The sequence below is a fragment of the Aedes albopictus genome, chromosome 3 (assembly GCF_035046485.1).
Source record: "Aedes albopictus strain Foshan chromosome 3, AalbF5, whole genome shotgun sequence".
NCBI classification, from domain to species: Eukaryota; Metazoa; Arthropoda; class Insecta; order Diptera; family Culicidae; genus Aedes; species Aedes albopictus.
This window is the reverse complement of record NC_085138.1, coordinates 87073872-87100904: the sequence shown is the minus strand read 5'-3', so window position 1 is coordinate 87100904 and position 27033 is coordinate 87073872. Positions and strand designations below refer to the sequence as shown.

Sequence of the window (27033 nt, the reverse complement as noted above, 5' to 3'; positions counted from 1 at the left end):
GACGCTATCGATTCTGGTTTGGTTTGGTTTTTGTGCTGAGTGGTGAGAAGAAAATACTCCAAGAATGGGAACAAGTGTCAAAGAATGACCCTTAATGGCGATTCGAAATTCAAATCCAGATCGGGATTTCCTCTGTTCTGTCATGCGGAGTTTGCGAACAGGTTGATGAGGGTTGCCGGCCAACCGGTGAAGCGTATCGTCTGAGAATCGTCTGGAAATGATGGTTTGATTTGTGCCGAATGCCGAACAATGATGATGAATAGGTTTTTTTATGTTTGCTGAATGTGGGTCATTTGGGCAACATGTGCCCATGCCTAATGGGGTGCGCTTATGGGTCATCGAGCGGAATTGCGTTTTTCTATCCAAATAGTTCTAGCAAGAAATTGATATTTGAAATAGGAAGCCTATTTCAGCAGATTTTGCATTTTTTTATTCGTTCATATACTGTGCTTGTTCTTTTTATCATTTTTCTTCTTCTAACTTTTTCCATTACTTTACTACTTTATTATTACTAGTTCTTTATTGTAGAAACCTTGTTGAGCTCATTGAAGAAATCAACATGCTATGTTGGTTCGTCTCTTAGCGTGAAATTTCAACTGGAACTATACGCTCTAGCGTGCTTATTCTGTTAACATTCTTTCATTGTTTTCAATAAAGAGGTTCTCTCAACACTCTGAAACAGTAACCACCCACACTTACTTGGAACCATTACATTTACCAGAAACCACCTATGCCCTTTGCAAGAACACACAGGAAGACACCGTACACGTACCATTTGCCAGTCACCCATCCATCCATCCATCTAGCTAGCATCTAGCGAACCCAATCCATGGTGTTGACGACGGCGGCGATTCCCGCAAAGCCCCCCAATTCGCGTATCATCATTTGAATGGTTCCCAAGGGTGAGAAATTACGTGCTCAAGTGCGCGCGAAAATAATTGAACGAACTGGTCTCGGTGGTAGACAACCAGAAGGCGGGCAGCAGGGCGCGGCACGGCGCCACTGATGATGAAACACCTGCTGGCACCTGCTCGCTCACGCTTGTAGTGTATCTGTGTGGGGAGAGAGAGGGGTGAAATGTATTTTCTAAGAGGAAAAAGCGTGGTTTTCATTTCCAGGTTCACTCTTGTTTTAAAGTAACTGAAGTGTTACGATGGCCTTCCGGCGAGACAGGAGTGTTGGCGTAGGCCCAATAAGCCATCCGTAAAAAATCCCCATTATGAATAACATAAGAGACATTAAGACTATTTTTATGTCAGATGGATCAAATCAAATATAAATAAATAAATATAAATAAATAAATAAGAGAAGATACGGCTCGATACGATCGGCAAAGACCCACGCGACGAAAAAAGGCTACGATTGAAAACTTGGAAGATGGAATCGCAAGTCACTATCACGAAGAACTACATCCCCGAAGCTTCGACATCGTGGCGTTGCAGGAACTTTTTTAGACTGGACAGAAAGTGTGGAAAAGCGGACATTGAGCGGCTACCTTCTATTGAAGCTGTGGCACCACCAATGAACTGGGAACAGGATTTATAGTGTTGGGCAAGATGCGACAACGTGTGATCGGGTGGCAGCCGATCAACGCAAGGATGTGCAAGTTGAGAGTTAAGGGCCGTTTCTTCAACTACAGCATCATTAACGTCCACTGCCCACACGAAGGGAGACCCGATAACGAGAAAGAAGCGTTCTACGCGCAGTTAGAGCAAACATACGATGGCTGCTCGCCGCGTGACGTGAACATCTTTGTCGGCGACATGAACGCGCAGGTAGGAAGGGAGGAAATGTACAGACCGGTAATCGGGCGAAACAGCCTGCACGCCGTATCGAATGAAAACGGCCAGCGATGCGTAAACTTTGCAGCCTCCCGTGGTATGGTAGTCCGAAGCACATTCTTCCCCCGCAAAGATATCCACAAAGCCACCTGGAGATCACCCGACCATCAAACAGAAAACCAAATCGAGCACGTTCTAATCGACGGTGAATTCTTCTCGGATATAACGCACATATCGCAGTGCGAATATAGATTCGGAGCACTACTTAGTAGCTGTATGCATGCGCTCAAAACTTTCGACGGTTATTACCATTCTTCGAAGTCGAACGCCGCGTCTCAACATCGAGCAGCTCCGTAACGTAGAAGTGGCTCAAGACTACGCGCAGCAGCTAGAAGTGGCTCTACCAACGTAAGACCAGCTAGGCGTAGCTACACTTGAAAATGGCTGGAGGGACATCCGATCATCCATAGATAGTACCTCGACTGCAGCACTAGGCTTCGCGACTCCGAATCACAGAATCGACTGGTACGACGGCGAATGTGAACAGTTCTACGAGAAGCTGAACCGTTCGCGCAGAGGCTTCGAGCCACAAACCGACATGTGCCGAGATAATCAAATCAAGAGAATATTCTCACGAGCGAGCGTGAGGTGGTCGAGAGGTGGCGGCAAAGATACGATGAGGACCTCAATGGCGACGATGCAAGCACCGAAGGTGTAGCGTGGTAACAGATGTAAGAGTACGTGCACAGGATGAAAGATTTCCAGCCCCTAACCTCCAAGAGATTGAAGAGGAGGTTAGCCGGTTCAAAAACAACAAAGCCGCTGGAGCAGATCAACTACCAAGCGAGTTACTAAAATACGGAGAAGAAGCACTGGTGAGAGCACTACATTGGGTCATTACCAAGATTTGGGAGGAGGAAGTATTACCGAAGCAATGGATGGAAGGTATCGTGTGTCCCTTCTACAAAAAGGGCGACAAGTTGGATTGCGGGAACCATCGCACGATCACATTACTGAGCGCTGCCTACAAGATACTATCTCAAATTTTATGCCGCCGTCTATCACCGATTGCAAGAGAGTTCGTGGGGCAATATCAGGCTGGATGCATGAGTGAACGCGCTACAACGGTCCAGATGTTCGCCATCCGCCAGGTGTTGCAGAAATGCCGCGAATGCAACGTGCCCACATATCACTTGTTCATCGATTTCAAATCGGCGTATGATACAATCGATCGAGAATAGCTATGACAGATAATGCACGAATACGGATTTCCGGATAAACTGATACGATTGATCAAGGCGACGATGGATCGAGTGATGTGCGTAGTTCGAGTATCAGGGACACACTCGAGTCCCTTCGATTCTCGCAGAGGGCTACGGCAAGGTGATGGTCTTTCGTGCTTGCTGTTCAACATTGCTTTAGAGCACGGTGTGTTGAAACAGGATTATTATCGCACTTTCATGAACCTAAAATATTTTTTCGTTATAAGTTAGCCTTAGCTGTACATATTAAGATTCTGGAGGTTAAAAAATCTTTCATCGGGGAAAATTAAAATAAATTCGATTTTAGTAGTTTACCACTTTTCCCATATAATATGGTATTACGCAAATCTGATGAACCTAAACTCCGCTAAAAAAAGACCCCTTTCTAATAATACATTTGAAACCATTTAGTGAGAGACGAATGTAAAATCTTTACAACGAGTTTAAATTTGTTTGGCGTTCGTTTCATGTGTCCAGCCCACTAAAGTCTGCCGAAAGTCATAAATCATGAAAGTCTACATTTCTTCCATTTGTCTGGCACATAGATATTTGTAATGGAGGTAAACAAATACTTCCCATTAATGTGACTCATACATTTGAGGAAGCGCTATACACCTGTGACTCGTAGTATTTGCAGCACATACTCTTCATGTGCTTATTTGCCTGAAATGGTGGCGGTGGGTATTGGTTGCACATACTTTGCATGCCAAGCCATGTAACGATACACCTAAACGACGATCACACGGCCACGAAAGATGCTTCGATTGGGAAATCATTAAACAAATATGGTGACTTCATCACGCGTATTTTTTAACCTTCATGTTAACTGTACATTTACTTGTTTGAACTAATTTAGCAGAAATACTGATAGCTCTTCGAATATAATAAGAACTTTTATGTACATTGTGCTCTGATTTTGCTGGGCTCGATCTTTTACTAACAAGTGAAAATTCATCCTATGAATACTTTTGTTTGCATGTAGGACACATAGGGCCGATTTCTTCACCCTGGCTTAAGCGTCCCAGACAACCAGTAATCGTATAAGATGTTGCATAAGATGATAAAGTGGAGGCCATATACGTGCATGCCCCCATTTAGGCGTATGTAAAATGTACCCATATCGCCTCCACTTTAACATCTTATGCAACATCATATACGATCACTGGTTGATTAGGGTTAAACCAGGTTTAATTATATGGGTAAGCCTGGTTTACCGGTTAATCCGAGGTGAAGAAATCAGCCCTTAGAGAATAGCTTTTGATTACTCTTTCGGCACACGCCCTTGATACACGTATTTTAAGGTAAGCATATGTAATCACTTTTTTATTGTGAAATCAATCAATGTTTGATTGAAACAGTTTTAGATTTGATGTTGCGGAATGTTAGCGGAATACATGTACGTAAACAGAATATCGGATTAAGTACGAGACACTGAAGATGACCTAACAGTTGAGGTCGAAATACGTATCTATCAAAGAATGCAAAATCATAATGCAATTAAAAGGAACAGTCCTTAGCTCTATTTTCTTTTTTACTTAGTTTTGATATGTTCATTGTTGTTTATGCTGAGAACAAATTTAACTTAATCTACAGATAAAAAGGCAATTGAAAATGTAGAACAATATTAAGAAGACATCAATGTTCTGGGAATGTCATAAAATATATTTAAAAAAACAACAACAGTGATGTGTAAAGTGAGGCAAGCTTGTCGCAATTTGAGGTTTCAATACAACTTTTTAAGACCTTTTATTAGTTATTTTATGCTTCGTTTCGGAATCATTGGATAGATTTTGATTGCTAAATAATTATAACACATAGAATATGGTTGGAAGATATCGAATGTACGGCTGACTTTTTAATTCGTTTTTATCACATTTCTCCCCATACTGAATCTGTTTTCAAACTCACTTTGCAAAAATAAAGGGATTTTACTTGGAAAAAAAAAATTTTATTTTATGCAGTCATAACATTGAAACCATTAAAATGCATGAAGTTTTTAAGACCAAAGCGTCTTATAAAATAAAACTACAGATAACCCAGACAACATAGAAAAAAAATCACTGCACGAGACTACCATTATTGAATGAAATTCATCAGATTACTTGCAAATTGATATGTTTCCAATATATTCTAGGCTTATACTATAAGATGTCATTCACATTGATGTATATTAAGCATGCGTTGCATTCGGTAAATTCTTAATAAAAACTTGTGATATTTTGAAAAAGATTTCAATACAATTTCTATAATTATTCTTGACCAAATGATTGTTTGATTTAAAAAAATGTTATGACATTCAAATTGTTTATCATGACTAGATAACATCACGTTAACCCGCTGTTTCTTCTTACCTTACGTTTTAACTTGGCCCTGTGTGCCTTATTTCAAACCAAATGTTGAATAATCATTTTTGAATGCAATAACATAATATGGCAACGCCAATTTTATGTGTTTTGCGTCAACTTTTTGTTGTTCGATACTCAACAGCCCACTTATTCCTAAAGGTATCATAATTTTGTAACAGATCAGAGGCAGAACTTTTTCAAATAAGTCATGCACGCTCAGTATAGTCGACTCATACTTTTTGGCAAATATCCATGTGGTATGACATGCAAAATATGTGCAATAAATAACCGCCATTTCAGGCAAACTAACACATGAAGGGTATGTGCTGCGAATGTTATGAGTCACAGGTGTATGGCACTTCCTCAAATGTATGAGTCGCATTAATGGGAAGTATTTGTTTACCTCCATTACAAATATCTATGTGCCAGAGAAATGGAAGAAATGTAGAATTTTATGATTTATGACTTTCGGCAGACTGTAGTGGGCTGGACACATTAAAGGAACGCCAAACAAATTTAAACTCGTTGTAGAAACTTTTACATTCGTTTCTCTCTAAATGGTTTCAAATTTATTAATAGAAAGGGGACTTTTTCTAGCGGAGTTTAGGTTCATCAGATTTGCGTAATACCATATCATAAGGGAAAAGTGGTAAACTACTAAAATCGAATTTATTTTAATTTTCCCCGATGAAAGATTTTTAACCTCCAAAATCTTAATATATACAGCCAAGGCTAACTTATAACGAAAAAATATTTTAGGTTCATGAAAGTGCGATAATAATCCTGTTTCAACACACCGTGTAGAGGGTGTAATAAGGAGAGCGGGGATGAACACGAGTGGAACGATTTTTACGAAGTCCGTTCAGCTGCTTGTTTTCGCTGATGATATTGATATTATAGCTCGTAATTTTGAGACGCTTTTTGAAACGTACATCCGACTAAAGAATGAAGCCAAGCGAATCGAAATAGACAATAATGTGTCGACGACAAAGTGCATGATGGCAAAGGGCTCCAAGGAAGAATCACCGCGCCCGCCTCCCCGAATTTCTATCGACGGTGATGAAATCGAGGCGGTTGAAGAATTCGTGTACTTGGGCTCACTGGTGACCGCCGACAACGACACCAGCAGAGAAATTCAGAGGCGCATTGTGGCAGGAAATCGTGCTTACTTTGGACTTCGCAGAACTCTACGATCGAATAAAGTTCGCCGTAACACGAAGTTAACCATCTACAAAACGCTGATTAGACCGGTCGTCCTCTATGGGCACGAAATATGGACCCTACGTGCAGAGGACCAACGCGCCCTTGGAGTTTTCGAACGGAAGGTGTTGCGTACCATCTACGGCGGAGTGCAGATTGGAGACGGGACTTGGTGAAGGTGAATGAATCACGAGCTGCATCAGCTGCTGAGAGAACCAACCATCGTCCACACCGCGAAAATCAGGAGGCTATGGTGGGCGGGTCACGTCATTAGGATGTTGGATAGCAACCCGACTAAAATTGTTCTCGAGAGTCATCCGACCGGCACAAGAAGACGTGGAGCGCAGCGAGCTAGGTGGGTCGACCAAGTGGAGGACGATCTGCGGACCATACGCAGAGTGCGGAACTAGAGACAAACTGCCACGGACCGAGTGGAATGGAGACGGCTACTATGTACAGCAGAGGCCACCCCGGCCTTAGCCTGATTGGTAAGTATGGTAAGTGATGCAAAATATATATCTACGTTTTACCAGTCAAATTTTGTATAAATTTGTTTTATAACAAAAGGCGCACCCAACACCGCACTCCCTCTAACAACGTGCCTACTACTTGTTGGCATTCGATGTAGAACATTACCCCTAGCTCACACCCGAGACCCGAAGCACACCACCCTTTGCCAACACTCACAACAGCACCCAACAATGTTCCACAGGGGAGAAAACAAAGACCTTTTGTAGGAAAGTTCATCTCCCACACGAAAGCGAACATGGGCGGAAAGGAGAAGATCTTTTCTCTAAATTTGCGTGACGTGTTTAGACATTTTAGTAGACAATTTTCACCTGATCCACTACCACTCATCGTGCTGCTGCCTGCATACTCGGGTTTGGGCGGGTAAATTGAAACCGATTGCCGTGGGGTCCCAAGGAGTTCCATGCGCGAGTGAGCATATAGGTGTGATGGATTTTTTCTTTGGTCTTGGGTCTGTTCGAGACTTTGCAGAATCGTGTCTTGCAGATGGATTAATGCTAATTTTTATTTTGTGAAAAACGCAGGTGGGAGTTCGAGCTTGACATGCAAGCTAAGTTAATTGGGTAATAACTCCAGAAACACATTACGAGATGATGTTGAAATTCTAATGTACCGAAAAATAACGAGGTACTAAGTATAAAGATGATTATTTGGGCTGGATCCGGGACCTATCTTTTTAATAATTTCCTTATAGCAATGTCTTAATAAAGAGGACTAGTGATCGGGATTTGGACCACTTTTGCCATTTGTTTTCTTCGTAGCGAATACGGTATAGATCCCAATCACTAGATTGTTAACTATATTTTTCCGGAGGAATACGTTATACGGATCAAAACATGAAAGTAAGATAAAACATGGTTGTTCTTGATCTCAAAATCAGGCAAAAAATTCAAGACACAAAAAAATCACCAAGAACATTAATAATTGAAAATCATGGACAAGGATCAACTGGATATCGAGCTCCGATACTCTCAACAAGGATTCACCGCTTCAAATCTACAAACGCTTAATTTTTTTTTATCTGCATCTAATATTAAACAAATATTTCAGTTTTAAGCCTGTTCATGTCGGATCACAGAATATCCCAAAACAACTGAAACAAATTGAAAAACAACAACCAACTTCAAATTAAATTCTATAACGAAGATATAATTATTTCAAACATTTCCAAAAACAGCACAAAATTGTGTCACTTATTCTAATTCCATCGTGATTATCTGCAAACAGCATTGAAACAAAACTGCAGCAGTGCAGCAGGCCGTATCGTAGTGGCCTTGCACTGCTGATTGCCTTTCCGGAAGGCCCGCTGTTCCAATACAAAACGCAATAACTGGTTATCCTAATATTATCATTTCAGGCCGTGTTCCACAAAATCAACTACGTTGCACCGAACTCCGCCCTCAAGGTGGCCACATTTGCCAGCTCCGTCGCCGCCGCAGCCGCTCCAGCCCATTACGAGTACGTTCCAGCTGTTGCACCCACACTGACTAAGGTAACCTATCCTATTCGCCAGAGGCGTTTGAATTGATGGAACTGGAGCCGATACATGGGTACCGTGGAATGGGGTCAAATTTATCATATAAAAATGATCATTTATCATAAATTTACACCAAAAAGTGAAGATTATTTCTTGAAATTTCATTTTTGTTTTTCTCTTGTAATTTATTTTCAATTTTCCAAAAGCATTCTTTATGACCAAAAACGGATAAATTGCATCATCTTCTTGTCATTTTGATTCTAGTCTACTTCTTCTTCTTTATGGCTCTACGTTCCCACTGGAACTTGGCCACCCTCTTTTCAACTTGGTGTTCGTATGAGCACTTCTACAGTTATTAATTGCAGGGCTGTCTTTGCCTGCCATTGCATGAATTTGTACATATATTGGGAGGCAAGGACAATGATATACTATGCTCAGGGAGTCCCCGACCGGAACGGGAATCGAGCCCGCCGTCTCCGGATTGGCGATGCATATCCTTAACCATTAGGGTATTTTGAGATCCCAATCCTATTCTTACTCTTAAGAAGGGCCAAAACAAAAAAAATGAAAAAAAAATAAAATTAAAAATACCTATGTTTCAGAAATGGTTTGTCCGATTGTTAAGTTATGTTTGGCAATATTGATGTAAACGATTATGGGATTATATACAGGGTGGCTCAAGCTTGTATGGCAAAACCACATGTCAAAAAGTTCGATGGGTCCCCTTCTCATTTCGTTCTATATGACGCCACGATGCTCTGGTCAAATTTTCAGCTAAATCCGTTAACATTAGGGCGGTGCTAAACTTGTTTGAAGTTTGTATGGGAGTTTATATGGGAAAACATCGTTTTTTGCAGTTTTCTTCTGAGGGGTTCCAATTTCCCTTAAAACACGTAATCGATACTATAGAAATATAGCCTGGTATATGCCGAAAAACTTTGTCGAAGACCGCTACGTGATCAGACACTTGCGAAAAAAGCTATAGCCTAGACAATACGGGCCCATTCAATGAGATTTTATTGCTATTGTTATTCCTTTACATGTTAAATGTCAAGCACCACCAGATGGTCTGCGTATAATATCTTTTTCTACAAGCTTCGGATGACTTTGCGGTCTTCGACAAAGTTTTTCAGCACATGTGAGGCAATAGTTCAATACAATCGGTTATGTGTTTTAAGAAAAAATAGTGCCCCTCATGAGAAAAATGCTGAAAACGATGTTTTTCCATATAAACTCCCATACTAAATTCAAATAAGTTTAGCACCGATCAAGTGTTAACGGATTTAGCTGAAAATTTGACCAGAGCATCGTGCGTCATATAGAACGAAATGAGAAGGGGGCCCATCGAACTTTTTGACATGTGGTATTTTGAGCCACGCTAATATACACATAAAAAAAATGTTTTCATATAATGCAGTTAATTGCACTGCGGATCAAGATGGACAAATAATAGACAAAAAAGGTAGATTTTTGAAAATTGTTGAAATGCACATTCAAATCTTTTTGACCCGATTTTTTTGAAGTACGCATATTTCTTTTATACTTTTTAGGTAAACTATGTTTTAGGTACTCTATGTTCAATTATATATATTTTATATAATGGTGTCCCGATTTTCTAAACTCCCAAATTTGTGCCCACCCTGACTTTGTTAGTCTTTTTTGACCAAGAAAAATATTTAAGATGCCAAAAATAATACCACCTATGATTTCTCCAAGGAATCCTACTCAGATTCTTCCAGTTTTTCTTGCTAGCATTTCTCTAGAAATATCTGCTGGAATTGCTCCAGGAGCTTTGACAGGATCGCTTCAGGAATTCCTACATAAATACCTACTGTGAATTCTCCAAAGATACCTTAAGGCGAAACTGGAAGAATTTCCTAACTTTTTGGTTTTTGATTTTTTATTAAATAACGAAGCAATATTTTGAAAATCGGTTTTTGTTCAAGGTTAAAGGAAGGATCTCCTGATTTTTTTTCAGGTGGAAAATGTTTTTCAGTTTTATGGAAACCATTTTTGAATGAAATTTCTAATAAATATGGTTTCTGATAAAATGGTAAAAGTTTTACATCTGGAAAAAAACTCAGGAGATAGCTCGATCCTTCCTCTAACTCTGTACGAAAACCGATTTTGAAAATATTGTTTCGTTATTTAATAAAAAATCAAGAACTAAAATAATGTGGAACTCCTCCAGAGATTTATCCAAGAGTTTCTTCTATAATTTCTCGAGGAATTTCTGCTGGGAATCCCTCCAAATTTCTGCTTAAGTTAATCCAGTATTTTTTGGCATGATTCTTTGTCGAATTCCGCCTTAGATTCCTTCGGAAACTCTTTCTGTGGCTGATTCAAGGATAACTTACGGATATTTTCGAGTATTTTTTTTTTTTAATTAGTTTCAGTGATTCCTCCGAACATTTTGGCTAGATTTTTCCAATAATTTCTTAAGAATTTCCTCTTGGGATTCTTTCTAGTATTTATGGTGGAAGACCTCAATGCTGATGACATTCATTCAGAGATTCCTACTTTTAATTCAGAAATTATTCCAAGCATTCCTTCTGAATTTTTTTCAGAGATTTTCCCAAGAACGTATTGAGGAATTCCTCCTGGTTGTGAATTGTTTTTCCATAGGTTTCTCTTTTAAATAAATAAATAAACCCTTCAGAATTCCCTACTAGGATTATTTCAGTTATTTTTGATGAAGTTCCCAGAGAAATTTGTGCTGGTATTCATCATGGGACCAATACAGACTATTTTTCTTGTGATTCTTCCAGGTTTTTTTCTTAATTTCTTTTAAAGACATCTATCCAAGATTTTCTCTGCGAATTCCTTCAGAAATTAGTATTGAGATTTCTTCAGAGATTTATCCAGTGACTTGTCAAGTGATTCCTGGTTTTATTAGCCCAGAATTCAATAAGAATAATGAAATTGGGGCATCACTGTTTTGTATGAAACAGACAGGTAGTATATACATTGTGTGTCTGTTTTAACAAGTCTTAGCTCCACAGAAAGACGTATGGGATTTAAGGCAACATTATTTCAAAGTGATAAGTGTTAAGTTATTGTCAAAATACAACCTATCTGTAACTTTTGTATCAATATTTAGTTATTACCGAACTTTTTCAATAGTTTTTAAAAATTGAAATGTTTTGTAGTTTTTCACAGGAAAACGAAACTGAGGAAATTTAGTTCGCAAAAACACTTCTTGCTCCTGGGCATTTGAGATGGCACCAAAAGGATCTCCGAGAAGTTCGCAGAGAGCCCAAAAACGGGATTCTAAGGGGATTCAGGGTCATTTCAGGGGATTCTTTCAGACGATTTTAGGAACCTTCCGAAGTCGTTTTGACAATTTATCTTTGGCGTTTCTATGGGATTACGGAGATTTTAGGTACATTTCACTAGTATAACGGTGGTTTCAGGGACATTTCATGGACGTTTAAGTGCATGACAATGGGTTTCAGGAGCGTTCAAGGCATTTCAGAGGCATCTTAAAAAGTTTTGGGAGCGTTTTATGAGCGTTTGATTTCATTTCAAGGGCGCATCAAGCGGTTTTGAAGTGCGTTTCAGTTGGTACGTTTTGGAGGCGTTCCAAGAGGTTTCAGGGGCATTTTTAATTGACTAGGATGTTTTAATTAGATTATGGAAGTTTCATGGGTATTTTGAGGCATTAAGGGGTTTCAGGGTTATTTCTCACGTGTTCCAGGCAAGGATCGGTATATTCGCCTCACTCCATTCATATTCACTCCTCTTTGCTGAAGCAAAACGAGAAAGATGCAGCAAACGGATTGTCGTGATCAAACACGCAACCCCATCATCAGTGGGAAGCGAAATGCAAGCTGCTTGACATGTCCATTCGTTGCCGATCGTCGCAGTTTGGATCGCAAGCGAATGAATGAATGGCGAATGGTGACGAATGCTGCACACCAAATTTTTTGAAACGCTTCCAGCACAAAAAAAATCAGCAAAAAAAAATTCTGAATTTCAGCAAAATTTTTGCTGAATTTCAGCACAACGTTGCTGATCAACCGTCAAAATTGCTGGATGGTTCAGCAAGTTGAAAAATAATTGCTGATATTCAGTAAATACCCATTGCTGAATGAAATCAGCACAAAAAAAATCAGCAAAGTTTGCTGAATACCAGTAAACAAAATTTGCAGTGTGGTGAGTGAGCGAAGCGGCTATTATCATAACTAGAAGAGAATTTCTGCATGTAATGCATACATTTTTAGTGCATTGTTAATGTATTGTTGAAATGCTAGATTAGCAAAAACATAATAAACATTTTTTTAAAAACTTCAAAAATTCGTATGCCAAATCACTCACGAATCGCATCACCGCTCGATCGCTTGCGATGCGAATGTGGACGAATGTTAAAATTCCAAGTGTGGCTTCCCACCGTTCGCCGGAGTTTGCTGTCGTCGCTGACAAGCAAACACACAAACTAAAGCGATAACCGTTCGCTGCTGACTGTATTCGAATGTGGAAGAAGATGAAAAGTGGAAATCAGGAACCCTGGTTCCAGGAACCTTTAAAAGGTTTCAGGAAATTTTACATGGATAACGGGGATTTCAAGGGCGTTTAAGGGCATTTCAGGAGCGTTTCAAGGGGATTCAAACGTTGTCTGGAGGAATCTCAGCAATATAAGGGGGTAAATGGGTACTTCAAAAATATTACAGAGATTTCAGAAGCGTTTCAATAGTTTGAAGTGTCCCAGAGATCCTCTGATACTCCCTGAATCGCTCCCGAAACCTTTATGTTGTGCTTTAGGATTAAAATGATGAACGACTTGATATGATCAAATATACTTTTGCCCAAATGTCATAGGTTCTCTAAAAACGCATCAGAACCCCCCTGGAACCACCCCAAAATGCCCTAAAACTTCCTGAGACCTCCAGATATCACACTGAAACACCCTGTGACTTTCCGAAAAGCCCTCGAGACTCATTGGAATGACCCCCGAAATGCCCCTGAGACTTCTTGATGGGCCCCTGAGCCCCCCCTGTTGCCTCCCTGAGACCTCCTGAAACGCCTCTGAAGCGTCCCTTGAACCTGCTGCAGCTTGTCGTCTTCGAGATGATTGATTTTTGCGGATTGGGAAGAAACACCTCCCCCCCCCCTCCCTCCTCACCAAAATCTGGGACTGACTTGTGCTCTCACTGCCCAAACATGGCTTAAACAGTTGAAAATATTATTTTTTTAATAAAACGCCCCTGGAACCTTTTGAAGTGCTTCTGAGACTCCCTGTAACCCCCTGAGACTCCTTGAAGGGCCCCTGGGCCCCCCATGATACCTCCCTGAGAGTTCCTAAAACGCATCTGAAGCGTATCTTAGACGCCATGGAACCCCGTGTCTCTTTGGAACTCTCCTGAAATTTCCAGAAGCGCCCTTGAGGCCCACTGGAACCAGCATGTTACACCTTGAAACGCCCCTGATTTCCCCAAAATTACTAGTGATCCACGGAAATGCCCCTGCAACCTCCCTCCGTTCTCCCGTAAAAATAGGAACCTCTTATAATGGCGTTGGATGGGGGTTCATACATTAAACATGTAAAGGCCTCGAGGTTCCCCTCTAGACCCCCAAAAACCCTCCTGAGACCCCTTTAAATGTCCCTGAGGCCGCAGTTTGCCGTGTATATTAAGAAAATGAAATTATCTCAACATCACTAGAGAAGTCAATTTAGCCCCAACTAACAAGCATAAATTGTGGTGTCTCGGCTATGTTCGTCATTGATGACTAATAACTCGACATAAAAAGTTATCCGGTAAGAGCTCAACAGTGTTTCAACAATGGTTAAGATTAGTCTGCCAGAAATTCTCAAGATTTTAAATCAATATTGTTTTAAATTGCTAAACGATTCCAGCTCTTTCTCTTCTTGGCGTAACGTTCCAACTGGGACACAGCCTGCTCCTCAGCTTAGTATATATTATTATATCGTGTGGTAGTCATGAAGATATTTTATACACAAGGTAGTTGAGGAAATGTCGATTACACAGCGCAACATTTTTTTGTCTCAAGAGCAAAATTATGTGTCTCCGAAGGATTTTGGGCCGCTCAATCCGAATCCGGGCTCAGATTTGCTCCAACACGTCACAATTTTGAGCTATACCTCAATTTATAGGGCAAAATATGCGATTTTGGGCTTTTTTGACTGCAAGCCATTAAGCTTGGAAATATTTTTTTTGAGGCAATCAAAAGGTTAATTGGTCAACTAACATCTAAATTAACGACTCATGCAAAATATTTCGTTTTACCTAATCAAATTTAATAGATTTAAGCATTTTATGTTAGTATGAAAACTTGCATGCAACTTTTGGAGGATGACTTGTATGGGGAATATCGTACCTAACATAAATCGCTTAAAACTATCAAATTTGATTTGGTAAAATGAAATATTTTGCATGAGTCGTTAATTTAGATGTTAATTGACTACTTTACCTTTTGTTTGCTTGAAAAAAATATTTCCTTGATTAATGGCTTGCAGTCAAAAAAGCCCAAAATCGCATATTTTGGCCTATAAATTGAGGTATAGCTCAAAATTGTGACGTATTAGAGCAAATCTGAGCCCGGATTCGGATTCAGCGGCCCAAAATCCTTCGGAGACACATAAGTTTGCTCTTGAGACAGACAAAAGGTTATTTTTTGTTACGCTGTGTTATGAAACGGATTCTAGGCTAACCGGGAATCAAACTCGCCCCCTCAGCATGGTTTTGCTGATTCCACGTGGGCTTTATGTGGCTATGTGGGCTTAACTCTTTGGAGCCGGAGTGTTTTGCTAGTGTGGTCGCAACCTCGCTGGTTTCGAACAGGTTTTTTATGTTCGGTTTCAACGCCGGGGTCATAAACATGATGTCACCCGGCTCCAAAGGGTTAAAGACTATTCTTCTTAATTTCCTCTGGAACAGAACAAACAATGAACGCTGCCTGTTGTTGTGTTTACAAGTCAACCAATTTACTTCTTCTTTCCGGCATCTCTGGGATTCCTCCAGGTTTACTGGTAAAGATTGCTCCAGATATTTATTATGAGATTTGTGTTGTAGAATTCCTGGTTGGATTGCCTCAAAAATTACAGTCGGAATTCTTCCAACGATTTATCCATTAGAATCCCTTAAGGAATTCGAGGTGGGATTCCCCCATAAATTCTTGCTTCAATTCCTTCGAGAATTTTTACTTGATTGCTTGTAAGTATTTTGCTGGTGTTTCTCCGAAAATTCCGCCGGAAGTTTTTAAAGGAATTCTTTTGGGGATTTTATAACGATTCATTCAGATGTGTTTCTTTAAAATTTGTCCAGGCATTCCTCCTGTGATTTCTCCAGAAGCTTTTCTTGAGATTTGTTCAGGAACTCCTGCTAGGATTCCTCCAAATGTTTGCTGATATTCCTGCAGGACTTTTTCCAAAAATTGCCACATGAACTCCTCCAGCGATGTATCCAGAGGTTTCTTCAAAGATTTCTCCAATAATTACTCCTACAATTGCTACGTGGATTTATCCAGGGATTTTTCTAACGATTCATTCAAGAAATCCCGCTGGGATTTCTCCATACATATCTGCTTTGATAGTCCAGAAACTTCTGCTCCTGAGTTCCTCCATGACTTTTTCTGGAAATTGCTATTAGAACCCTTTCATATATCTTCCTAAGAGCTGTTCATGCATTCTTCCTAAGATATTCCCAGGGATTCCTTTAGAAAATCCTGCTGAGAATCCTCCAGAAATTATTGCTGGTACTCCTGTAGAACTTTATCCAAATTTCTACTGGAACTCCTTTAGTGATTTATTCAGGGAATTCTGTAAATATTTCTAAAATAATTCCTATATGAATTACTCCGTGCATTAGTCCAAGAATAAATCTACGGAAGACACGAATTTCCCAACTGGAAGAGAACGTACCCTTGGAGCCAAAATACTAATGAATAAATCTAACGATTTTCCTAGAGATTTTTTTTTTCAAGAACTCCTCTTAGGATTCCTTCAGGGATCCTTCTAGAAATTTCCTCAAATGTTCCTCTATTAATGTCTTCAGTAATTACGCACACTGGTGTAACCACGGGGTGAGTTTCAGGGTTAAAACAATTCTTCTGGAATTCATGCCAGAATTAAACATCCCCTTTTGGCTATTATTCCTCCTTAAACTGCTCCAGATATTTCCCCAGTACTTTTTTCCAGGAATTCCTCCATGAATTTCTCAAGGAGATTTCTTCAAAGATTGCAATAGGGATTCTTTCAATGATTTTTCAGAAAATGCTCCAGGAATGCCTCTAGAGATTTTTACGGAGATTCCAGTAAGGATTAATTCAGAAGAGATCAGACTTAAGAGATTTATCCGGAGCTCCTGCAAAGGTTTCCCAAAAATTCCCGCAAATATTTATTCAAATATTTCTCCAGAGATTATTTAGAGATTTGGCTCTGGAAATTAACATGGAAAGGCAGCGGAAACCTAGCCAACTCGGGCATCATGAGTGTCTATACTAGTCAATCAGATTCTGTAGGGTTTTAGTCACCGTCCAATGGTATATTTATTGGTTGTTGATATTTTTCGGTGATTGCTACACACTAACGCCTCGATTTATTACGTTTCGGCTTACTCTTCTTCAGCCATCATCAGATTTCAGATCAGAGTAATAGAGCCACACTAGTGGCGAGTGTATCGATTTAGACAAATCTGATGATGGCTGAAGAAGAGTAAGCCGAAACGTAATAAATCGAGGCGTTAGTGTGTAGCAATCACCGAAAAATATCAACAACCAATAAATATAGTCAATCAGATGTTGATTCATTTTCATTCGTTGACATCTAAAGTTAGATATTATGATTCAAGCTGCGCTAACCAGTGACAACTGTCTTCTGTAGACCACAATTGCTACATGCTAGGAGAAGACTGTGTTCCAGTAGGGATATTATGACAAGAAAAAAAAATAAATAAGAGATTTTATGCAATTTAGTATCATAATTTATATTTTATATAGCTCATTTTGATATCATAATGGCCATAATATCATAATTTTTCAGAACTGGTTCATTGTCCATCTGAAATGAGTTGCATAATGAAAAATAGTTTTATAATGTTCATAATGCAACTCATTTGAGCTGTATGGAATTAGTTGCAAAACTCGATATTTTCAGCACTCTTCGTATTTATCCAACTCGGCAAGCCTCGTTGGATAAATGTACGACTCGTGCTGAAAAAATGAACTTTTTGCAACGCGTTACATAAATAACTATAATAGTTCTGGTTTAAGAAAACACTGAATGTTAACTTTACCAAATATGTACCTTTTTTCTGAGTCCTTTACACCCATTCGACTTTTTTACCACAAAAGGCTCGTTCGAATATTGCTTAACGCTAAATTAGGCAAATTTAGACCCTATCCGGTATCCCTCCCCCGCGTAACTATTTTTCTAAGAGAAATTTTGAAATTTTGTATGAAGCGTAGCATTGCGCTGGACCCCCCCCCCCTCATTGGCGTTACGTAATATTTGAACGAACCCAAAGCAGACTCTCCACACCTATCTCCGTTTCTGACGTGCTCAGAACAATTTTTCATGAATGCTACCAGGAGCTGACAAAATCGGGTCCTTACAATACTACGTTGTCCAGATTTGAATAAGTTGACCCACCCGGATCCCCGTGGGTGACGCGGGGCCTCGTTGGGGACACTTCTGGTTTTCAACCTAAACATATCGTGTGACATGATTTCAAATGACTGAGTCAGAAACGAAAGACTGAAGTCTGTATCAACTAATATGGCCACCCCGGTACATCTAGCAAGGTTCCACGGGGGTGTCATCGGGGGCAATTCTGGTTTGCAAGCAAAATGTGCCGTGCGACGTATCAATCTTCATGATTTCGAGAGAATGGGGCAGAAAAATTTGACTGAAGTATGTGTCAAATGATGTGGCCGCTCCGGAACATCTGGAACAGGTTCCGCGGGGGCCTCTCAAACACAATAACACACGAAATAATCACTTTTAGGCATTTGGCAAAACAGACCCCTCCACCACCACCTGACCCCGGTACAATCCGGAATATCTCCGGAATGGTTTCGAATATTGCATGGCCACTTCAGTATGATAAACCAACACCAATTTATGATCGATTGAGGGCGACTTCTAAAAATGGGATGAAAATTGACGAAATGCCAGCATTTTGGATATGAGTTGTCGGGGGTCGGGTACGTGAAGGTTAAACTAGAAAGAATAGCCTGTGATTTAAGAAGGAAATATTTGTGTTGATCATAGCAGCTAGAATGTTACCCATAGTTTGTCTGCGCCTCTAAAATATTTTAATCATAATTCGGCCAAACAGCACTCGGCCAAATTACCCTTTCAGTCAGATGGCATTCGGCCAAATGACATTCGGAGAAATGGCCGGACACCCTTCTATTCGATGTGAGGGGTGTTCAAATGGGCCAAATTGCCTGAAACTTGGTCGTTTAATTCAGCTTGGTTAAGAAAGATTTAAGGAAAACTTTCTGTTTGGGCTCACCCCCTGCACACACCAGTGGATCGATCTACGACTGCCCATCCAAACGAGTCAGCCAGACGATATTACGCAACCGTATTATTCGTGTCGATCCACTGCTGGAGGAACAATAGATCTTCTCATCGTTCACTACGGCTGATGGATGGATGGAGGGATAGACGATCGATACCATTTGCGGACTACATAGGTATAGGATCGAGCAGGCCAGTCCGCGCTGCTGTCTCTATCGCTCTACAGCGTCGACGAAAGATACCTGCGGCGTGCTGGAGCAGTAGATACTCGGAGTAGGTAATAACAACCGATGGGCAGCGGTCAGTCGGAGTGCTCTTGCACTTACCAGCCGATCGTTGTCCTCTCATCGATGACGTCATTGTGATCGATCATCAGAGCACGGTGGATGGATGGCTTGCTCTGATGAACGATCTCATGAACAGTCCACTTTAAATCATCCAACGGTTCGGTCGAAATTATTATTTACACCCGGTTTGATACTCTTGAAAATTAAGTTAGTTTAGTAGTTAAGATACGTTAATATAGTGGAATTTGAGAACACTGGAGTTTTCATACGCGTATATTCGAAGCTACTACCCTGTGTCCCCTCCTGGTCGATTGTGAAGTGCTGGTTTGGAAGAGCCAAGTTCGGTGGTGTTTGCTGGACAGTTCGGTGCGGAGACAATTGGTGTTACCATTGCTGTGGTTGAATCACGTTCTTCTATCGGCGGTGCTTGCGTCCGTGACAGCAAAATTATTATCGGCTTCTGGAACCTAGGTGAGATTGAGGAGCTATCTTACCGATATCGTAGGTGGGTTCTGGAGACGACATTTGGTCCTTCGAGCCGGATCTTCAAGGAACCGGACTGGTCACGGATAAGGTCGATTAGGATTCCGCCATTGTACTATCGCGGATCGTCGCTTTGTGTCGCTTTGTTACATCACGCTGTAATAGCGAGTCGCCATCGGGCCGTGGATGAAAGGGAATTCGTGGACAAAGGATAGCGGTTGGCGTTTACCCGAGCAGAAGAGAATAACAACAGCATAACAAAATGCATTATTTTGGCAAAATAACTGCATAATGGAATTAGTAATTTTCATGTTATTAACACAACATATTGAGTTATAAACTTGTCTGTCATAAGCGGCAAAATAACAAGTAACATAACAAAAATTTGTTCCTGAAAAATCAATTTAATAACATGTTTTGTTAGTGGCAATAACAACTTAATAACAGTGAATTTGGGAAATATTTCAATAACAAATTTTGATATTAAAGAGTTATTGATAACATTCCGAAAGCAAAATTAGGGTAAAAACTAACTTTTTTTACTCATTTTTGGGTAATTATTTTAAGCGTGATTACAAGTTTCGACTGTATGATGGTTGTTTTTTTGGAAAAATTTCGGCTTGCAGTCTAACAAATTGCGTTGATTAATTACATATCATCGCCGACGTTTCGGTCCGGCTATTGGACCATCTTCAGGGCTCGATATATAAATCAACAGGTCACACAATTTCGTATAATTTGTAAACCGTCGGGTTGAAAAGGGTCACGCCGTCTGGTACACTTTTGGGCCATTCGTTCCGGTTGAGTTTGGGAATTCCCTAGCTAGTACACGGACACTACCTGCCGGTGCAGACTATCGCCTCTAGAGTAGAGGCGATAGTCTGCACCGGCAGGTAGTGTCCGTGTACTAGCTAGGGAATTCCCAAACTCAACCGGAACGAATGGCCCAAAAGTGTACCAGACGGCGTGACCCTTTTCAACCCGACGGTTTACAAATTATACGAAATTGTGTGACCTGTTGATTTATATATCGAGCCCTGAAGATGGTCCAATAGCCGGACCGAAACGTCGGCGATGATATGTAATTAATCAACGCAATTTGTTAGACTGCAAGCCGAAATATTTTAAGCGTGTTATTCTATTTTTAGAAAATAATAGGTCACATAAAAAAAATGTCGAATTCATTATAAAACTTACAAACATGGACGGGATTTGAACCTCCAATCCTGCTATCGTATATTTTCAGTCGCCTTTACCAATGAGGCTATTACAGCACTAGTAGTGAGGGACGATAGAAGCTTTACTGGTTCTACGTACTGCCAGTTTCCCTATTCCCCCATTTCATGTTTGCCAGTCGCAGGACAAAAATAGACAGAGATTTGAATGCAAGATCAAACAATGAACCTCTCTCTCTTACCAACAGCGCTATCGCGGTGCGCAGACATGCGCACTGAAACACTAATAACAGTGGTGGCGTTCGCATGGCCCGTCGTCGGCTGTTTCGGAACAAATAGAACGACAAAAAAGTTGCTAGTCGACTATTTATGATTGAGCTTCGTCATGGGGTGCATTTTGGCGGCGACAAAGATTCTTTCCGGACGGAGATGATTTTTTTTTATTTTTTGTTTTGTTCGCGTTGTGAGAACGGCGATTATACACGTACCTACGTGAGCGAAGGTAAAAGGTAATTATATCATATGCCGATATGATTACTTCTGCAGATGCTGTTTAGTTTTGTTCTGTTTTAGATTATTTTTAGTAATGAAAAAAGATATTTATGACATAATGTCAAACAATATGTGATCGAATAATAATAGATCGAAAGAAAAAAAGTTATAATAGACAAACGCAATCATCAATTGAGCAGAATTGTCTGTATAGTTGACATTTTTATTGATTAGAATTATTTAGTAGGTACCATATTTGCTAGATCCACTCTCACTAACATTCATTACTTCGTAATACATAGTCTGTTTGGTACTTTTTGACGTTATAATTAGAGGTTAGAATAGCAGTACTGTTAAAATGACATATAAATTCAACTAAGTTTACTCAATTTTGAGATTAAAAAAAAAAACTCATTTGCAGATGTATCACTTTTTGAAGCTAAAATTTTACTTAACCTATAAGAATTGGGAATCGTAGAAAAGTGATAGGAATTTGGCACCGTAACGGAACTGGGATATTGAAAGAAGGAAATTAATACAAAGATAAACATATCAATAGCTATGATGCTATATTTACCCAAAACTCAAATTATAGCAATGAATAAAATAAAAAATACGGAAGAGTCTGATGAAATTTCTAGAAGTTGCAATACCTTTATTTTTTACTTCATAATATGAAACAGCAGACAATAAAATAAAGAAGGTAAACTATGTAATGGTTATATCTGCGATAAATTTTCTCCGATTTTGACAATATTGATCTCATTTGATCCAGATTTATTTTTTCCATCAAAAAACAAATCCGACTGAACCGATCTGGTCATCGTGAGTTAAGAAAAACTCGAATTGCCATACACGTGGAATTTTCCATAGACCAGCTGCAATTGGCTTCTTTAGTGGTGTTGAGATAATTCCATATTCACAATCTACATGCCAAACTGAGCCGAAATCCAAATTTTCATGAACTTTGGTGCCCGGGAACCTATTTAAAAATCGATTTAAAGTTTGTATGGAAGCGATTTGTCGAATCACCCCTCGTCGCATTTCGTACTGGGCGGAGCTGTCAAGCAGTTGCCCAGCTGTCAAAAGGTTATTTCAAAAAATCTTTTTGTAATTGAATTTAGGTATCAAAATAAAGTTTAAAAAATCTGAAAAAAAATCATACTGGCTTAAAAAAAGGTGCTCATTCGAATAAAATCAAAAAATCAATATATTATTCTTAATTTATTTGATTGGGTACAAATTAAGTACCTTATCAAGAAAAAAAAATGTTAAATTTAAATTTATACGTTCAATATGTAGTCCGTCCAAAGTCTTACATCGTTAATTAGATTTTGTTTTAGATTTTATAGAGGCATTTTAAAATCATCTCCTGTGTGGTAGGGATAGGATTTTTCAAAACACCACCGTTCTTCTTCTTCTTCATGTACCATCAAATCACCAATAGCATATCTGCCCAGCCTAGGCCCAAAGTATTGACTTCAAAGTAATCATTACGAAGCATACATACATACATACATACCAAGCCATGTGTGAAATTACACTGTTGAAAATGCTTTGACATCCATGTGCACAGCAGAACGTATGCTCGATGAACAAATTGGGATTTGAATTATGAAAATGCTACGGTCAACCTTACCGTAATCGGCCGAGGACCGACCCGTCAAGAGTCCGACTGCACACTAATTGTCATACCAATAAGTGATTGGGAGGCAGTGCCCGAAACTCTTGACAATTAAAAATAATTTCCTCTCCCGCTTTGACACACGTGTGCACAACAAGTATGTGTTAGATGTTCATCTAATCCCATCCGAAGGAGGTTTGGATTGTGAAAAGAAGATAACCATGTACGACTGTGGAATCGAGTTCAGTTCTAGGCCTGCTGGCGACGGAGATAGCCAAGTGACTCCGTAGCTTAAAGGAATAGAAGCGCCAGTCTAGCGAATTGGGAATCGTGAGTTCGAGTCTCACCGGAGTACGTGGATTTATTTTCATAATTCAAATCTCAATTTGTTCATCGAGCACATGTTCTGTTGTGCTGCACGTGGATGTCAAAGCGTTTTCAACAGTGTAATTACGAAGCATGTTTCACGAGGGACCATATCTTTTCAATACGCCAACTCCAACAATGCCGATATTAGAATAGAGGAGCTTAGAAGCAAAGGGGTGTAAGTTACAAAAACCCCACTTTCGAGTAAATGAGCTTTGAAGTTTTTCACCAGTTCTTCATCCCATTCAAAATATATGGAGTTTCATTATCAACCCAATTTTCTCTGATTTACTTTAATTTTTCTAATCATCATAAAAATAATCTTTAAAAAGTTCCTGTGAGCTTGAAATCTGAAGAATTTTTGATATGTTCAGCTCAAACTCGACAAAACGGTCACTTACACCTCTTTGCATCTGGGCCCCTCAATAGCATAAGGATAAGTTCCAGAAAATTTGGACTTTTGGGAATACCGCGTAACCCAATCGTTCTATTTGCATAACCAATCAATAAAAAAAAGATTTCTTATTCAAACGAGTCGAAGTTCACTTAAATCGGTTCAAAGTTGAAAAAATATGAGTACTTTTCAGTTTTGAGGGTAGCCGGATACGCTTCCGGCATTCTACGCAATGAAAAACAAGCAAAACTGCAGCCCCTCAACAGCAATTGAATGTTTTGCCTTTCTCGTACACTAAGTGTACTGGAAAGGCTATATGTTCACTCCAAAAATGACTTTTCGATAGAAGGCCCGGAGGGTCGAGTCACATATACCAATCAACTCAGCTCGACGAATTGAGGGGATGTCTGTGTGTATGTATGTGTGTGTATGTATGTGTGTGTATGTGTGTATGTGTGTGTACAAAAAAACTCACATCACTTTTTGGCAGTAAACCTGAACCGATTTTAATGACCGACGGTTCATTCGACGGGGAATCTGGTCCCATTGTTTCCTATTGAAAATGGTTCGGATCGGTCCAGCCGTTCCGGAGTTATGGCCATTTAGGTGTTCCGGATCGATACCCCAGGAAGGGGCCAGATATGAAAACGCTCCAAACCCATGCATGCGACACATCAAACTACGGCATTTTCGATAACTTGATGAATGGTTAGCAGGAAAGTGGTCACAGTCCATATCTGAACCGGTAATGTCCCGTAACCGGTTCCGGGTGTCCCGCTGGTAGTGGCCAAACATAAAAGCGGACTAAACCCATGCATGCGACATATCGAACCGCGGCTTTTTTGAAAACCAGCGAGACGATAGTCTCAGACCATATCTGAACCAGTTGTGTTTCGGAACCGGTTCCAGTGTCCCGTCGGATGTGGCCAAGTATAAAAGTTAACCAAACCTATGCATGCGACAAATCAAATAGTGGCTTTTTTGATATCCTCATGAACAGTAAGCAGGAAAATATTCCCAAAACATATCGGAACCAGTGGTGATCCGGAACCGGTTCCAGGTGTTCCGCCGGAAGTGGCCAAATATAAAAATGAACTAAATCCATGCATGCGACATATCAAACCGCGTCTTTTTCGATATCCTTGTGAACAGTAAGCAGCAAAATATTCTCAGAACATATCTGAACCAGTAGTAATCCAGAACCAGTTCCGGATGTCCCGCCAGAAATGGCCAAATAAGAAGCTGATCCAAACCCGTGCATGGAACACATCAAATCGCGGCTTTTTGGATAACCCGATGAACGGTTAGCAAGTAAGGCTCAGGCAACATCAGAAACTATTGGTACTGTTCCAGAATCGATTCCGGGTGTCCCGCTGAAAGTAACCACATATTAAAGGGAACCAAACCCATGCATGCGACACATCAAATCCTGGCTTTTTAGGTTTCTTGATTTATCAAAAAAAAAGTTTCCGACAATATTTGGGACAACCGATACTGTTCCGCAACCGATTACGGGTGTTCCGCCGGAAGTGGTCAAATGTAAAGGAGAACCAAACCCATAAATTCGGCACAAAAAAATACTTTTAATACCATTAGTGTGCCGAAACCGGTTCCAGGTGGCCCGCCGGAAGTGGTCAAATGTAGAACGAAACCAAACGCATGCACGCATCACATCAAATAACGGCTTCTTCTATAAAGCGAAGAACGGTCAGCAAGAAAATAGGTCACATTCAAGACTACCAGTAGTGTTCCGGAATGTGTTTTAAGTGTCTCGCCGGAATTGACGAAATGCAAAAATGAACCACACTCATGCATACGGTACAACAATTTGCGACTTTTTAGGAAAACTGATCCACAATTGGAGTCTCCGGTTAGCCTAGTGGTTAAGGTTATGGATAGCCAATCCGGAGACAGCGGGTTCGATTCCTGTTCCGGTCTGGAAAATTTTCTCGACTTCATGGGCATAGTGTATCATTGAACTTTCCTAACAATATACAAATTCATGCAATGGCAGGCAAATAAAGCCCTTCAATCAATAACTTAAGAGGCAGGCTAAGCCCCAGTGGGGTCGTCGAGCCATAAAGAAGAAGAAGATTCATAATTGGCATGGAACTAGTATGAGACCACATCAGGGCCAATCGGTACAATCCTGGAACTGGTTATGGGTGTCCTGCCGGAAGTGGTATATTGAGAAATTGAACCAAACCTATACGTGTGGTATCATAAAACTACGCTAATTCGACAATGATTGCTGTCAAATTACCGGGGTAACTTTTAATTCGACAAACTAACTCTATTTTAGTTTTTGTTTAGATTTTCGGATTCGTTTTTGAACACAAATCCTACAGATGCTGTGGTAGTATGAATTGAAAACGTGTTTATTTTATGATTGTTTGCTTCCGAAGTTCACTGTGGTTGATCACCAAATGGATCATGTTCCGATCAACACCACTGGGCTCCACACGATGTCCCTGCCAGAAAGTACGACGTTGGGGCGATCGAACAATACAGCGATAATGGGCTGAATGGCAAGGAACACATGCACACATAAGATTGGGAGCCAAAACAAAACCGAAATACGACATCGTTTACCCAACGTGGAAGTTTTCTACTTTAATGCTATTAAAAATTGTCTAAAACTTAGTGTAAAATCAATCGAACGCTTGATTAAGTGAAAATTCTTAAAATTATTTGCTAAACAAGTAAGTTATATTGAATTTATTAACCATTGCTTCTTAAAACTATGAAAAATTTCAATAAATAGGTGCGGATTCGCCAAACAGGTAAGCTTGTCTAAGAGGGTGAATAAAAAAGAGGATTTACACGGAAAGTTCATTGTAAGTTCTAAATTTATCTTATTAACTAGCTTAAGCCTAAATCTATGTACAATTTTTGCAATCTTACTAAATCTACTATGTACAATTTCAAACTACTATCAGGCAAGTTAAGGAACCTATCTGTTGCAATCATAGCCCTACGAGAGTCATTTGCAAGAGGCAAACGGATTGGAAACTAAATTGTAAGTATGTGAAACAATTATTAAGTTGAATGAGTTCTAATATTTAAATACAATTTTAGCTTTGATCAGCTGTAAACGCACACGGTGATTCCAAAGACAATTTCCTAAAATTAATCC

The 27033-nt window shown here is 39.9% G+C and overlaps 1 protein-coding gene and 1 long non-coding RNA gene across 3 annotated transcripts in view; both read left to right on the top strand.

The window, feature by feature from the left end:
- The window catches only part of LOC109401325 (uncharacterized), a 332029-nt gene that overhangs the window by 236331 nt on the left and 68665 nt on the right, over window positions 1-27033 (top strand). For both annotated transcript variants that reach the window (XR_009998549.1, XM_062855415.1), the window contains exon 4: window positions 8474-8608. Coding sequence is in view for 1 of the 2 variants with exons in the window: in XM_062855415.1 (XP_062711399.1) it covers window positions 8474-8608 (135 nt within the window). In the remaining variant the exon portion in view is untranslated. The remainder of the gene's footprint in view (window positions 1-8473; window positions 8609-27033) is intronic.
- Window positions 24901-26897, top strand: LOC134284092 (uncharacterized). Its single transcript, XR_009995624.1, has 3 exons — window positions 24901-26599; window positions 26662-26734; window positions 26837-26897. It is a non-coding gene; the product is annotated as an uncharacterized LOC134284092 (long non-coding RNA).